The sequence below is a fragment of the Mastomys coucha genome, unplaced genomic scaffold (genome assembly GCF_008632895.1).
Source record: "Mastomys coucha isolate ucsf_1 unplaced genomic scaffold, UCSF_Mcou_1 pScaffold1, whole genome shotgun sequence".
NCBI lineage: Eukaryota > Metazoa > Chordata > Mammalia > Rodentia > Muridae > Mastomys > Mastomys coucha.
The window spans coordinates 37,304,564-37,322,066 of NW_022196891.1; the positions used below are offsets into that span (position 1 = coordinate 37,304,564).

At 34.8% G+C, this 17,503-nt stretch overlaps 1 protein-coding gene across 1 annotated transcript in view; it reads right to left on the reverse strand.

Annotated features, from left to right (window-relative positions):
- Positions 1–17,503, reverse strand: part of Cfh (complement factor H) — an 883,581-nt gene that overhangs the window by 738,552 nt on the left and 127,526 nt on the right. Inside the window, 2 exon segments of the mRNA XM_031378504.1 lie at positions 11,553–11,729; positions 14,262–14,438. Of these exon segments, the coding sequence (XP_031234364.1) occupies positions 11,553–11,729; positions 14,262–14,438 (354 nt within the window).

A 17,503-nucleotide genomic window follows, 5' to 3' on the forward strand; every position in this document is an offset into this window, starting at 1 on the left:
AAAAAAAAAAAAAAAAAAAAAAAAAAAAAATGTCATTTCATTTCCGTGTTTAGAGAGGAAAGTGGATATAGGCTCCCACTACTAATTAAAGTAGAATTTAGATTGTTTTCAAAAAGAAAAAAAGTAGTTGTATTCAATAGAGTCTTATTGGGCATATTAGCCACACTTAAAGGTAGGTCCCAGGTGCAGCAGTAGACAGCAAACACAACCCAATGCCGTGGTATTTTAGTATACTTTTTGCTTCCCATTTCTTTGGGTATTTCTTTTGTCTAATTGGAATTTTGAGTTTTTATGGTTTGTGATATTGTATTTTTATGATATTGGTTTCTTTGTATACTTTAATTAGTTTTGTTTCTTTCATTTGCTGTTTGTTTGATTTTATTCTTTTGACTATTTGTTTGCTTTCTAAAAAGAGAAACATGTTCATGGATTTGGTGTATGCAAAGTATATGGGACAAGTTGAGTTGAGAAAACCATGATCAATGTAATGTATGACTTTTTTCAATTTACCAAAGAAATTAAAATTGGGGGTACAAGAAAATAGGTAATACATGTGACCAGTAGGGCAGAAAGACTCTCAGACAGCAAAGGATATCAGATGACAAGGGGAAGCAGATCAGAGGGCTTCTTTTTAGTATAACAGGAACTCAGACGCAGGCCATCAAACAGCTAGTGTTTGGGATTCTAGGATTGTGAAATGATTCCTGTGGTACAGGCACATGGCTATAAAGGCTCAGGATCCAGATGCTGATGTTTACATGGCATAGATATGGGGCTATGTGGAGGCTAGAATAAAAACCCAATTATTTTTTAAAGATGCTTTTCGATGTAGAGCATAGGATCTATCTTGGAGAATGTTTTATATGCCTGTGGGAATTATGTGCACCCTGCTCTTCTTAGTTACTATGCTCTGCATATATCTGACAGGTTCAATTTTTATATTCAATATTAGTATAAATTGTGTCAGATTAGTTTTACATTTTTGTAAATAATATTATTTTGAATATCAAAACAATATGTCTAACATATTGTTCAATTCTGGTGTTGTTGCCCAGTGTTTCTGTCTGTCTGATCAATGCCAATTTAAAAGATGGCTATAGAACACTCTAATAGTTAAGGTACCTGAGGGTATTTCTTCCTTTGGGTGTGCAAACATATTTTTTAATAAGTTATTTATACATTTATCTACTTATTTGCTATATTTAATGAATAGATTTTATAATTACACATTGATTTGTGGTTCCTTTTTTTTTTGTAGTTTTTAAGATCTATTTTGTCTTATGTTAATAACCACAGTACTGTCTTTGTTTTACAATCCATGGATTGTCTTTTTCATTCCTCTTATGTTAATAACCACAGTGCTGTCTTTGTTTTACAATCTTCTCTCGGAGTCTAATAGGCATTCTCCTTAACATTTGTATGTATGTTGCTTCTATATCAGTTTTATAATGATAAAGATGATGTGGACTTCCAGAGTATAGAGTTAAGAGGTTCTTTTTTCACTAATGAAGTTAGTGCCTTTACAAAGAAAGCTAAGGGCTTTTCCTTGCCAAGGTGCAACCAGAAAGCAAAATCTATGAAAGGGAAGGCAAGCCCTGTCTGACACCAAAACTTATGTGATCATCTTAGGCATACCATTCTGTAGAACTTCATGAGATGAATGCCCTTTCAGCTAGGACATCTAGTTATGGTAACTTAACACAGTGGTACTTTTATACAACTAACTTCACAACTGTTAAAATGAAAGACAATTATTTTTGTAAAGTACTTTTACTACTAACAGTAAACATTTCATTGAAGTTTGGCTAACTTTCCTTTCAACTATACAATTTCATTTATTAAAAAGGTATGAGATATCTACTCAATTTTTATTCCCTCATGCATACCTGCAGTCTTATCTTAAATAGTTTCCTACATGGGAAAGCTTAATGTCTTTAGACATTTTTCCTTAAAATGATCATTATTTTAAGAGTTCATACACAAAATGCTTCCTAGATTTATTACTATGAAAGAATTATGTAACACTTACTTATCTTCGTTAGTAATGTTAAGTATGACAGCTTTGTTGTTACATGTTTGTTAAATAGTTCTAATTTGACGACTGAGACAATACATCTTGAGACAATTATATCTCAATCCATTCACTGTAAATCATGGATTGAGATATAAAGGTATGCAAATGATTGGAGCAACTTAAGATAGTGCTGGATAAAAACAGACATTGAAGAAGTTGCATCTATTTCCTTGGCACTGATTTTGTGCTGGGACATATCCCATTTGGATTAAAAGTTTTGAATGCACTGCCTTTGTATTCTTGGTAACTGTGTCTCATGTCCAAATGAATCCTCATTTGTCAACAGAAGCTTGTTCATATGGAAGAAATGAGTTAATGCTTCAAACTTAACTTGAAACTGTGTTAGCAATGTGTACACACCTTTCAAAACAAAGGATCATTTATAAAGTCTACTAATAGTTGTAACTTATTTTGAGCAAGTGGGATAATTGATGTGACCATCAGTGCACTTGGCACGAAGTTCAGGTGATCCTTGTGCCTTTTGATATCCAGATATACACACAAATTCGACATAATCCCCGGACTGGATATAAATCTTTCTAGTTTTTGTCCACTTGAGAATTATGTTCTGTCTTTCCATAATTTCTTCTGTCAATATACATGCATCTGAAAGAAAATTCATGGGAAGTGTTCATTAAGTGATAAATAAACCTATAGAAAATCAATTTTTAAGCATTATTTCCTAAAGCACTTTAAAAAAATCTACACAAAATAGGCACAAAGAATTAACAAACATTGAGTAGCAAATGGCATCAAAATAATATGTTTAATGTGGTAATTAAATTTCATCATCAAATATTACCAACATATTTGAAATAAAAATGTTATATTTCAAGATATTCATGGTTCAGTTTGGTTTAAGTATTGATAAAAGGGACAGAATTTTAACTTTGACATGTATATGATATGCAGATCTAATGTTCAGTGTGATAAGTACATTTAAAAATACTGCTATTGGGCTGGTGAGTTGGCTCAGTTAGTAAGAGCATGACTGTTCTTCCGAAGGTCCTGATTCCAAATCTCAGCAACCAAATGGTGGCTCACAACCACCTGTAATGATATCTGACACCCTCTTCTGGTGCATCTGAAGACAGTTGCAATGTATTCATTTATAATAATAAATAAATTAAAAAATAGTGCTATTAAAAATCCAAAAATTAATTGCTTTCATGGAAAATCCTTGATATACTGTTACTGGAAGATATTAATAGTGGTTAATATTTCATGAATTCTAGTTGATAATTTTCAAATGCAAGTCTATCACATTATCACCCTGGACAAGTAACAAGCCTGGTCAAAAGCAGCTTCACTAATCACCACTCTGGTACTTGGGCTTATATTGCTAGAAAATTGGGAGGGTGAATGTCTTGGCTCATGCTGTCTCCCATCAATGTGTCCACTGCTGCCATCCTGCCTTACAGCAGGGCTGATCATGCATTACATTAAAGGCTGAGACTAAGTGCTGCAGTGTCCAATAACCACATCTTCCATTTCACCATCTTGTCTCCTGCCACTGGCTGGTTACAGGACAAGAGTTAGTGAGCTCTTTCTGCTGAGGGTTCCAGGAACAGTAACTTATGAGAGCAGACAATCTGCCATTAACTGTTTCTGAGAAAACCTACATCATCTATTTTGAGCTACAACATCCACTGTCTTGATACACTGAGTATGTCATACTTTGTGCTGTCTCTTTCTCAGTTTCAGCGTGATTCACAGAAACAGTGGTTGACATTGTGCCCAAAGGTGTTAATTACAGGCAAAGAAGCCAGTGGTACTACCTGGAAGTAACCCCTACATTGCAGCCTAGAGAAGACAGCTTCCCACTAAAAAATTTCCATAAATATAGTTTAGAAAAACTGATCCACCACATGTGCAAAAAGGAGCCAGAATTATTTACAAATTGGAAGGCAGAAAGACTCCTCCCTAGATCTAATACACTTCCAGTAACAGACTCCCAATGTAATGACATAGATAAAATGTTAAATGGAAGGTTTGAAAGAATCATTCTAGAAACTCAATGATTTCTAAGAGAATACACCAAATAATTGAAGGAAGTAAGGAAGACAATGTGTAATATGAATGATGAAAATTTATAGAGAATTTTGAAACAGATTCAGTCATAAAACTTGGAAATTAACATCTGTATAAATTAAATGAAAAAGGGTCTGAAAATATCAATAGCAGAAATGTCCTTACAGTTCCAAATGGCAACTCTATCCATTTAGAAATCTATTGAGAAATATCGTATTTGAGTTTCCTTACCCTTATATGTGATTTTTAATTTGCGTGTTATTTGTAATGACATTCAAAAAATTAAGGATCAAAAGTATAGACTACAATAAATATGAACCAAATAGTAGATAACCAGACACCAAAGGCCAAAAGAAATGGAGAACAGAATGAATGCATCTCTAACATAGCAGCCTAGCCAAGTGTGCTCTAAACACAGCTACCAACTGTCAACATTAAGAAGTAAATCTTTGGTTGGTGGTTGAGTTCCTGGGAGTTCTGAGGGTACTAGTTAGTTCATTTTGTTGTTCGTCCTAAGGGGCTGCAAACCCTTCAGCTCCTTGGGTCCTTTCTCTAACTTCTTCATTTGGGGACCCTGTGCTCAGTCCAATGGATGGCTGTGAGCCTCTACTTCTGTATTAGTCGAGTACTGTCAGAGCCTCTCAGGAGACAGCTATATCAGGCTGAATTGTCCTTTCCCCTTTGGACGGGCAACAATATGAACTAACTAGTACCCTCAAAACTCCCAGGGACTCAACCACCAACCAAGGACTATACATGGTGAGACTGATTGTTCTGGCAGCATGTGTATAGTAGAGGATTACAAAGTCGATCATCAGTGGGAGGAGAGGCCCTTGGCCCTGTGAAGGTTCTGTGCCCCAGTGTAGGGGAATGCCAGGGCCAATAAGTGGGAGAGGGTGGGGTAGCAAGCAGGGGGAGGGGGGAGGCAACAGGGGTTTGTTTTTGTTTATTTTTGTTTTTGTTTTTTCTTTTTGGAGGGGAAACTGGGAAAGGAGAAATCATATGGCATGTAAATAAAGACAATATCTAATAAAAAATAAATACATAAAAAATTGGAGAATAATGAGAAATAAAAAAAGAATAAGTAAATCCTATTAGAATAGAAGATGCATAAACTAAATATAGAGAAGAAATTAATGTAGGTGCATAAAATGTCCTTAAATATCAATTTCAACTTTTCAAAATTAATGTTCAGAAAATGACTGTAATATAAAATTGATTTGCAGGTTTGAAGAAAAACTTTTCAAAATACTGTTATATTTCACTACATAAGTTTATAAAAATAATACCAGATAATGTAAACAAGCACAAAAAATACATGAGTAGCAACAAGCAATGTTAAGAAGTAAGAATACAGCTAGAAAGACCACAAGATCAGAACTTAATTTGTAACCCAGAGCTTTAGTGATAAACAAAGCCTATTATTGGCTATGCTATATACCGGTCAATTAATGGGCAATAGTAGAAGGCCAGTTGTGCTTACCAGTTTTGGAGAAATGAAGCAAGATCAAGCAAAGAAAAAGAGCTCATTTACATGTAGTGTTGGTAAAACTGGATTTCTACCCAAAGAATAATGAAATTAGACACGTTTCACCTTGTACAAAAATCCATTAAGCTTGGATCAACAGCCTTAAATAATGCCTTAATATAATACCTGAAACACTGAGACTTTCAGAAGAAAATATATGGAATATACTTCAAGATATGGGGTAGGCATGAGCTGTTTGGATAGAACACTAATAGAACAGAAACTAACACAAAGCATCATCAGATGAAACTACTCGAAAATACAATTTCTTATAGAGCCGAGACACATTCAGGAGAGCAAACCCTGACTACGTATGGAAGAAATCCTTGTCATTACTTCAGACAAGACTTTAATACCTAGAATTTACAAAGTTTTAAAAAATTTAATTCCAATAACCACATCCATCAATCTACAAACATCCAATGAGTGGAATAGGCAATTTATTTGCAAGTTTCTTACAATAACATTTATTTTAGCTTTACAAAAATGTTTTAATGGGAATTCTTAAATATGATCCACCAGATTCAACTTTGCTATCTCCCAAGAAAGCAAGGATAGTCCACCCCATATATACCTGAATGATATCAATGGAATAAAAGATAAGCAAAAAGATCACTTTGATAGATATAGTAAACACATTTGATAAAACTCTGCATATAAATCAGTCAGGATAAAAATGTCTGAAAAATTTAGGTATAAAAAAGATAATATAGAAGAATAATGTATATGATATGACATATACTTAGCACTGTCTTCATTTCGGATATACAATGCCAGAAAGAATAAGTTAAAGACATTCAATCTTTTTTTTACTATAGTATCAGAATTTGATTTATAACAGTGAGAAGATAAAGTATGATAACTATTGAAGGGTTCAAATCAATCATATTATTCTACATGCTAAATCTTTAAGACTCACCAAATTATAAGAACTGAAAACAAAAAACATTACCAATATGAATTATCAGTATACAAAAACCCATTTTCTATAGAGCAGTTCTATGTTTTGGGATAATTAAAAAGAAGAAATCTCATTCACAGTAACTTAGAACAATAAAATAGCAATGAATTTAACCACACAAATTAAATACTTCAACCATGATAATGAGATTACTGGAGCAAGAACTTGAAAAAACAAAAATGTAGAAATCTTGTGTATTAATAACTAGAAATAATTAATATTTATATTAAAATGTCCATGTTTTCTTAGCAAGTAACAGACTATATGAAACCTCATTAAAATATAAATAACATTTTATATTTAAAAAGAGAAAAACACTAACATTTGTAAAGAATTAGAACAGAATTAGAATGGAATTATAATAAAAATATCTGGAGATATTATACATATATACACATACAAACATATGCTTAACTTTTTTATTTTAACTTTTTAATTTTATTTTCATTATAATATATATGTATATATAAATCTTGATTTCCTCACATGCTTATATGTGTGTTTGTATGTGTTAAGACATAACATAAAATCATATTTATCATTTTAGTGAGGAAATCATACTGCTGAACATTAAGTAAAATGATCCAACTTTGTGTTCTTTCTCATCCAGATCCTTTGTGTTCTTTCTCACATAGTGGAAAGTAAAATAAAACTTCTTGAATGTGAGGCAGGGATTATTAGAATTAGGTGGTATATTGTGAAAGGACAAAGGTATACCTGTGAAGCTAGGTCTTATTCATGTAAGGTGTGGTGGTGTGAAGCTAGATCTGATTCATGTAAGGTGTGGTGGTGTGAAGCTAGATCTGATTCATGTAAGGTGTGGTGGTGTGAAGCTAGATCTGATTCATGTAAGGTATGGTGGTTTGGAGAAACCCAGTATGGGCTTAGTGGCTCTCGTTTTCTGCTGCCTGTAGATCTGGATGTAGAATTGTCAACTACTTCTCCAAAATGTCTGCCTGCATGACACAGTGCTCCATCCACAATGATAATGAATTAAACCTATGGAAGTATAAGTAAGCTCCAAATAAAAGCTGCCTTTTATAAAAAATGATATGGTTATGATATCTCCTCACAGAAATAGTAAGGTGACTAAGACATGTATAGTGGTTATCTGTGTTAAAGGAAAAACTCAGTAATAAAGAATGAAATATGTAACAGCAGTTTTCAACCTGTGGGTTGTGACCTTTCCCAGTGGTCACACCATCAGAAACCACAGATATTAATGTTCTAATTCATGAAAGCAGCAAAACTACAGATATGTGATAGTTACAAAAGTAAATTTATGGTTCATAATCATCAAAACATGAGGGTTGCAGTTTAGGAAGTTTGAGAATCATTGATGTGTAATTTTATTTTCTATTATAGTGTATATAAAAATCTTGATTCCACACATGCTTATATTTAGAAGTCAAACAATCATTTAATATTCTATTTTACACTGAAAAAAATCCCAGTTGTGAAAGTGACTTTCACAATCCATGAGGAAAAGTTACTTACGTAAACATTTTGGTGGTTCTGACCACTCTCCATTTCTGCAGGTTATTTTCTTGCTGCCCTGCATTTTATAGAAGGATTGGCACTGATATTCGACTGATGATAATGGTGCATATACTGGTAATGGGAAGGAGGTGATGTCTCCATTGTCAATAGGTGGAGGAGGCCCACATTTCCCTGTTGAGTCTAAGAATATTTGAGTAGTTGAGAGTTTAAGTCAAAGTACAAGCTTAAGCAGAACCAATAAAAGTACAGTGCTAATCAAGACTTTGATGATAGATGCAAGGGTATAGAAATGATTGCTTGAAGAAAATTTATTCCTAAATAATGAGTGTTACATTGTTAGTGCTTCCTTATGGAAAATGAGGGGAAAAAAGTTAAGCATAAGGCATGTGCATTCATATTCATGAACTGAGTAAATTCACACAAGAGAAGTCCTCTGGAGCTTGGGGTATTACATAAATAGATGAAGTCTGTAGACTATACTTCATATTTAAAAACAGAAATGCAAGAGTAAAAGTAGATTTCTGCCTGGAGCAATCTAGAATTAGCTAAAAACTAGCTGGTGATCTTCCTGAGATGGTTTCACCAAGGACTGTAAAACATGATGGATTTACTCTTTTAGGTAAGGCTGGAGGGATTACATTTTAGGAAAACTTCCTGCTATTAATGTGCTTTTCCTGTAATTGTTAAATATATATAACAATCAATAGGTATTATCCCACCCATTTGAGCAGATTTCTGCAGAACAGTGAACTGTCTTATAGTCATGCTATATAGACAAGAAGATGATTTCTTAACTTTTAATTATGATTTTATAAGAATTCCTAAAATTATACTAGTGGTTATTAAGCCTTTTATAATAGTATGGTTATTAAGTCATTTATGATATTAAAACTGCAGTGAGAACTCTGCTAGTCTTCAAGTGGCTTGAGTTAATTGCTTCTGAGATAGAAAGGTGGTATTTACAATTTTGAACACATTCCAAGAAGTTGTAAAACAATTAACAAAAGGTCATAAAAAGGGAACTGATGATTTATTGTAGGTACAAGGACAGAAGATAATATATTGACCAGGTTTATCTATATAAATCTTCTATGATAACTTGTAATGGTTTTTAACTCTCCGTGAAACTGTAGAGTTAGTGACAGATAATGAATATATAGTCTTAATGGATACATATGTAAACATTTTCTGTTGTAAAGTTCTTTTTCAATTTATGAATGGAATTTATGTTTGAGCTTTTAGTAAACATATGTAAAAAAGTAAAAAGGAGGCTTGGAAAAGCCATGTTATCTATTCCTCTAGAAAAGGCACAAAAACTTGGAATGATTACATTGTATGGCATTATTATATCAGAGCAAGAGAGTGCAAGATTAGGAGTAGAATAACTTAGACATTCAAAGGGAACTTAGAAATTAAGAGAACAAAGCACTGAATGTAGAGGGAGAAAGGGACAAAAGAGAAGCTGCAGAGAGAGCAGGAAGAGCAGGCAGCCTCCTTGCCATAGAACAAAGCAGGTCTTAACATCAAGGCAGGCTTAATCTCACTAAAGAGGACAAAGCTTTTCTTCTTGCAGTCTTGGGTTTAATTCACTTAGCAACAAAAGGGTAGAAGCTTATTCTTTCTCTAGGCAATAAAGATTGGAGCTTATTTTTCATCCAGAACGAGTGAGCTTTTTCTGTGCTGGCAATTGGTCTTTGACTTCATTTGCATATGTACGTATGGATATGCATTTGTAAGTATATAATTATAAATGTATGGCTGAGCCCAACTGGCTTGCCTAAGGATATGTGACTATGCATGCGTGCATTTGTATATACATGTATGTGAGTTTATGCATAATTGCTTGTGTCAAAGTTTTTTCTTCTGCAAGCCTGACTCTCTTTTTCTGGTTCAGTCCAACTTTATTCCCCAAGCTTCCCACAAGCCTGGCAAAGGATCAAAGCTTCTGGGCAGGGGAGAAAAAGTCCGTACCAATTCATCCTGTATTTTATCTTCCACTGCTAGGCTGCAGGTGTTAATATCCCAAGCCAGCAGTTTTTAATCCTCAGAATGAGCAGCAAAGTATTTTAGGATTCCTTTAGAAGTTATCAACAAGCATTTAGTGTTGTGTATTTGGTCTTCTTAAGTCAATTAGGTCCCCCAAAGTACGTGGGAATCTGCAAGTCTGCACTAAAGAGGCTGAAGGACCCTGCCCCTAATTGGTTTTGATTGGTTAAAAAAAAAAGTTGTTGGTGGCCAATGGCTAGGCAAGAAGACAGAGGTGGGGCTTTAGGATCCCCAGGCAACGGACTGAAGAAGGAGAGGGAAGGATAGAACTTCCATGCCTGGAAAGGAGTAAAGACCAACACAGAGAAGGCAGGAGAGAGAGATAGCCAACATGTAAAGAGGACGGGAAGAGTTGCCCCAGCAACCCCGACACCCACGTTCTCTAGGGCAACAAAGATGGAATACAGATTTTAGTATGTAATAACTCAGGAATATTGGAAGGGAATGTGTTAGCTGCATGGAGCTTTGGGATGGCCCTAGTCATTGAGCTGTTTAAGGCATGAGGTTCTCCCTCTCTCTCTCCTCCCCCCTTCTGTGTGTGTGTGTGTGTGTGTGTGTGTATGTATGCATGTTCTTGTTTGTGTGTTTGGGAACCCAAATCATTGGGTAGCAAGGAACTCCTGCCACCACAGGTAGAGATATTTGAGCAGAATTAATTACCAACTGCAACAATTTGGTATGGTTAGAAAGCTGTAAGGCCAGAGACCATCAATCTTTAAAGCTATTTCTGACATCATCAGTCTTCAAAACCACATCCAGAGACCATCAGTCTTTAAAGCTATCACTACTTCCAACTCTGTGTCTAGCTTTAATACATTCCAGGCTGAGCAGACTCCTGGTAAATTTCAATGTAAATAACACAGCTAACTAACGCAGCATAGATTGTATTATGCAAATAAAAAAGTATGGTTAAAATATATAAATGAGTATATTTGCAAATCTACATAATTCTTTCTTTTGGTTTGATCGAAAGTAGACTATTGGTAATGACTTGTTTAAAACTAGAATTGAATTTCATATTGCTCTCACCAACACAACGAGGTGGAGAGCTCCATTTTCCCATGCGGCAGGTTACCCCATTCTCTTCAGATATCCTGAAACCATCATCACAGGCATAGCTGAATGTAGTTCCGTGTTCATGACTGCTGGACTCAATTGCATCTCTCCTTTCTTCTGATGATCTGGGTAATTTAATAGATCCATGTTCTATTTTAGGGGGCTGAGAACATGGAATTTTTGCTACATGAAGAATATAAATGAAATAGTCAACAGAAAGAAAATATTTACATTAGGAAATAAATAAAAACAAAAACTATTTGAATCATCTCTCCAGAGTACTTATATTGTGTTCTTGTTTTTCCGTACCCTCCCTTTCACCTGAGTTCTAATGCTATAGAGTCATAGCTACTGACCAATGCAGCGTGGTAATGACTGCCACCTTCCATCTTTGCACACCATTTCTTCTGGGTCCTGAGTTAGATAATTGTCTCTGCAGAGAACAGATATTTTTTCTCCATCCAAATATGTCACTGTAGTTTCAATCACTTGGGCATTTGGAATCTGTGGTGGAGGAGGGCAGGATGCTTTCTCTATTTCTAGAAAACATAAAAAATTAAGTATCTTAAATTATTGAAGTAATAATTTCATTAAGTAGTAAATTAATTGTGGCCATGTAGTAATTGTCTATTATATACATATATATAATATGTATAATATATATCTTTTTTTATTAATAATTCCATTAGTTTACATCTCAAATGATATCCCACTTCCCAGTTACCCCTCCACCAACCCTCCATCCCACATCTGCCTTCGTCCTCCCTTTTTCCTGTTTGAGGGTGCTCCCCCACTCACCCACACTCTCTCATCCCACTGCTTCTGCATCTCCCTATACTAGGGCATCAAACCCCTCCTGGACTAACACTTGTATTTTACATTTTTTATATATTCTACTTGTATAGCAATTTAGTATAGCAATTCTTATTCTTTTTGAATTTTTCTCATCCATTTTAAATGCAGTTCTACATTATTTTATAAAACTTATTTCAATTATTTATAGCATTTATAATATTTTAACTGAGTTATATGCTGAAATATGTTAAGATTAAGGTTACATGAACATTTCTCTAGAGCTATCTATGAATATTTATGATCTACTATGTTGGATTACATTAAAAATCTTCATGAGATAGTTTACCAATATAAGTTGATTTACAAAAGTGGTACCAACTTCTAGTTAATATACTAGTGACTTTTCTCATTGCTGTAACAAAACACCTGGCAATAACACCTTGGGAAGGAAAGAAGCAAGGGAGGAAGAGAGGAAGGAAGGAAGGAAGGGAGGAAGGAAGGAAGAATGAAGAAAGTATTTAATGTAGCTCACTATGCAGGGGCAGCAGTGCCAGCAGAATGTTAGGGCTATTATATTCATAGTCAGGAAGCACAAAGAAATTAATGCTGATATTCAGGTCACTTTTCCCCTTTCATTCACTCTAGGATCTTTACTCATTCTCTGTTGTTAAATACATTAATAGTGGATCTAAACACCTCATTTGCCCAGAGTTAGAAATGTCCTCTCAGTCCTGCTCAGAGATGATTTTCCTAGAGAATTGTAGATTATGTCAGTAAACAAGAATTAATCCAGAAATGATAATGAATTTTATATTGGTTCTTGGTCAATAAGAGTATACTGCATATTCACAAATGGTTTGTAGTGTGATATTCAAAATTTCAACTACTCTGGACATTCTATTTAACATGAACTTGCTAGAGATGTGAAAACTGATGATTCGCATCTAGGATAATGTAGTATTGGTATTAAGGCCCTTTTGACAAGTTTTATCAAAATCACTACACAATCAAGGCAATTCAGATTCATTGTACAGACAAATAATATGAAACTGTGCATACTTTGTGGTCATTAATAACTTGGTTTTTTTTTGTTTCTGCTTAAGTAAACTAGAATGCAGAGAAAGAAATAAACACTGTGTAGTAAATGCATTTTTCCATATTCTTTGATCAACTAGCTAGCTACACAGGAAAAAAGAACATGTATCCCATTACTTTATACTATAATCAAAATGATATTAGACATGATAAGACCAGAGGTAAGTCTAGAACATGTGAATTTCATAAACATATATGTAATATATTGATTTTGGAATGGCATGAAATATTTTTCTGTGAATTTTAGTCTTTAAGAAATAGTTTAAAATATCATTAGGCAGGTCCTTCAAAATGACAGTTACAAAAATAGTGGAATAAACTTATTGGTATTTACCTAGAATATGAGTCAGTTTTCTAGACAAACAGATGAATACTTACAAGAATTAATTGATTATTAGATTGACAGCACACTCATGTGCTTCATAGAGAAACACATGATGATTAAGCATAGATATTGAAATGGCATAGCACATTTTTTTGTGATAAAAGAATTAGAAATAATAGGACTCTAAGAGAAGAGACATTAAGACAAAGAGATGAATTTGTGTTGATCAATTTGCTTGAGTGTTTTACATTATAGGTCAGTAACAAATTTAATATATTAATTTCTAAATTATTTTCTATATTAAAAAGTATTTCTACAGTATGTAAGCTATAAGACTGTTTTCACATATGAAGAGGTATCTGCCTCCATGAAACCTCAAATTCATGCTCTCCTAAACAAGACTTGTAGGATGCAAATCCTAGTTGATATATCAACATAGATAGAAAAAAATATTACAAGGCCTTTTCATTAGATGAAAAGATACTTAATGGCTATCTAGAAAGGGAGAATCAATCTTCTTGAGGCATGAATGAGTCAATAAATAGGTTGTACACTCTCAAGAATTTAGCCTTAAATACACACACACACACACACACACACACACACACAAGAAATTTTAAATGGATTAATCTATCTATCTATCTATCTATCTATCTATCTATCTATCTATCTATCTACCTATCTACATGTCTATTAATGGAAGATGGAGAGGCAGACAATATATAAATATAGAATTCACATAGAAAATTCTCAAAAAAAATTTAATTCGCTTTAAGAACTCAAAGATCCTACAATTGTGGGTGAGAAAAGATAAAAATATTCACTACAAGTCAGATAAATGAGGGCTTACTTGTACAGGTTGGTGCAGGATCCCATATTCCATTAATGCAGATGGAATATCCATACTTCTGCTTCCCTCTACATTTGTAACTGATGCTAGAGTTATGATTAAATTCACCATTCTCAGGTTTATTTGCCACTACCACAGCTAGTCCTGGTGCTTTACACTTCTCAAGTTGATCTGTTGCTATATAAAAATATTTCCATGGAAAAGAAAAACAATTATCAGAGCGAGTTATCTGCTACATTAAACATAACTACAAAGTCAATGTACAATGAAACTATGATTTGCACTCAGAAATTCTGCCAACAAAAATACTGAGATGCACCATGTAGAAGCAATTTGTCATGTGAGAACTAGGTCTCCTTCCAGTCTTTTAGAGAGTTTGTGTCATGCAGGGACTTGAGTACTTGGCAAGAAGTGCATAGGAAATCACTGTCTCACATGCTGTACATAGGGAATGATGACATTACCAGCTTTGGTCCCATACTTGAAAGCTGTGAAAACTTTTACGTTTGTTGTTCTCCCACTGTATTATCTTTAGCTCATAATTTAAAATATTGAAATAAAAGAAATATGGATAGGATATTAGAAGTTTCTAGTTTAAATTCTCTTTTTTGATATACATGATATGAGGAAAAATATCTATGATACATTGTATAGTAAAGAAATGTTTTGGGGCTGGTGAGATGGCTCAGCATGTAAGAGCACTGACTGCTCTTCAGAAGGTCTTGAGTTCAATTCCCAGCAACCACATTTTGACTCACAACCACTCATAATGAGATCTGATGCCCTCTTCTGGTATTTCTGAAATAGCTACAGTGTGCTTATGTATAATAATAAATAAATCTTTGAGCCAGAGCAAGCAGGGACTGAGCGAGTAGGGTCTACTGGAGCAAGCAGGGTCGGCTAGAGTGGGCAAAGGTTCTAAAAAATCAATTCCCAACAACCAGATAAAGGCTCACAACTATCTATATAGCTACAGTGTATACTCATGCACATAAAATAAATAAATCTTTAAAAAAAGAAAAGAAAAGAAATGTTTCAAAATGTTTAATGAGAGAGAGAATTGGTATAAGAAATTAAATGCTCAGAGTCACCATCTGTTTTCTTTACATTACCTCTGTAAGTGTCTATAAGAAGTTCTTTCATAAGCAAAATCATCTGAATATATAATAATAATATGTCACAATAATAAAAATGTTTGTTTCCTTTCCAGGTACATTTCACTGGGGCACATCATCATCTTGTCTGCCCCTCTGATGACCCCAGAGTCAGAAAGCCTCCCAGGAGATCTGCTGCACCCAGGGCAACAGATAAGGGACACTCCCAAATAACTGCTGCAGCTGGGACCCCCAAGGAGACCAGTGGACTAAGGACACATCCCTTCTGCTCAAACTCCACTTTCTTCTCTGTTGGGGCAGATCATCAGCTTGTCTGCTCATGTGAAGACTCCTTAGTCTTAGTTTGAAGGCCTCCCATGAGATATGCTCTACCCTGGGCAACTGACCCCACAGTTTGAAGGCCTCCCAGGAGATCCTCTGAAACAAAGGCAACAGATTTTTTTGTGTGCATACTCTCTGAAGATCCCACAGTCTGAAGGCCTTCCAGGAGATCTGCTACAGCCAGGGACACAGGTCTCCCAGCAACCAGCAGCACCCCAGGGACAAGGAGGCATACTCCAGACAGAGACACGCATGCCAATTAATACTAGAGATAACCAGATGGCAAGAGGCAAGCACAAGATCATAAGCCACAGCAGCCAGTATCCTTTGGCACCATCAGAACCCAGTTCTCCCAATATAGCAAGCCATGTATGTATACATGAACAAACATGAAAGTCAGGAAGCTGAACTAATTAATATCCTATCTCATAAAGATAATAGAGTCCTTTAAGGAGGCTATAAATAACTCACTGAAAGAAATACAAGAAAACACAGGTAAACATGTAGAAGCCCTTAAAGAGGAGACAAATAAAGCCCTGAAAGATATATAGGAAAACACAAACAAGTAAAGGAATTGAACAAAGCAGTCAAAGACCTAAATATAGAAGTAGAAACAATAAAGAAAACACACATGAGGGCATAACTGGAAATGGAAAACCTAGGAAAGAAGTCAGGAGCTACAGATGCAAGCACCAATAACAGAATACAAGAGATAGAAGAGAGAATCTCAGGCAAAGAAGATACATTAGAAGATATTGACAGAATAGTCAAAGAAAACTCAAAAGAGAAAAAACTCATTACCCAAAACATACACAAAATCTGAGACACAAGGAAAAGACCAAAACTAAAGAATAATAGGTATAGAAGAAAATGAAGATTCCAAGCTCAAAGGACCAGAAAACATCTTCAACAAAATTATAGAAGAAAACTTCCCCAAGCTAAAGAAAGCAATGGTCATAAATGTAAAAGAAGCCTATACATAAAATAGTTTGGACCAGAAAAGAATATGGTCACATGTTATATTGACACATAGTAATCAAAACACTAAATGCACAGAACAGAGAAATAATACTAAAAGTTGTAAGAGAAAAAGACACAGTCACATATAAACACAGACCTATCAGAATTACACCAGACTTCTCAACAGAGACTTTAAATCCAGAAGAGCCTGCACAGAGGTCATACAGATCCAAAGAGAACACAAATGCTAGCCCAGGCTACTATACCCTACAAAACTCTCAAAAGTTGTAGATGGAAAAACCAAATATTCCATGACAAATCCAAATTTAAACTGTATCTATCAATCTACCCTACAGAGGATTCTAGAAGGAAAACTCTAACACAAGGAAGATACCTACATACAAAAACCAAACAAACAAAAAGCAAAAAACAAAAAACCAACAAATCCCCCCAATCCAAAACAAAACAATAATAACAACAAAAACCAACCAACAACAAATTAAGCATCTCACAACAAAACCAAAAGGAGAGAATCACATACACATAATGATACCTACAACAACAGGAACTAATAATCATCTGTCTTTAATATATCTGAATATCAACAGACTCAATTCCCCAATAGAAAGACATTAGCTAACAGACTGGATATGAAACAGGATCCAGCATTTTGCTGCATACCAGAAACACACCTCAATGACACAGTGCCACGCACACTTGGCGTGATGGCAGTATTTGAGGCACAAACTTCAAGGAAAGTCAGTCTCCTGCCTCCACTTTGTCGCCTGGCACCCCAAACTCAGAGGTAGCCCAGATATGTCCTTGTACTTGTGTGCTAGTGGCCCA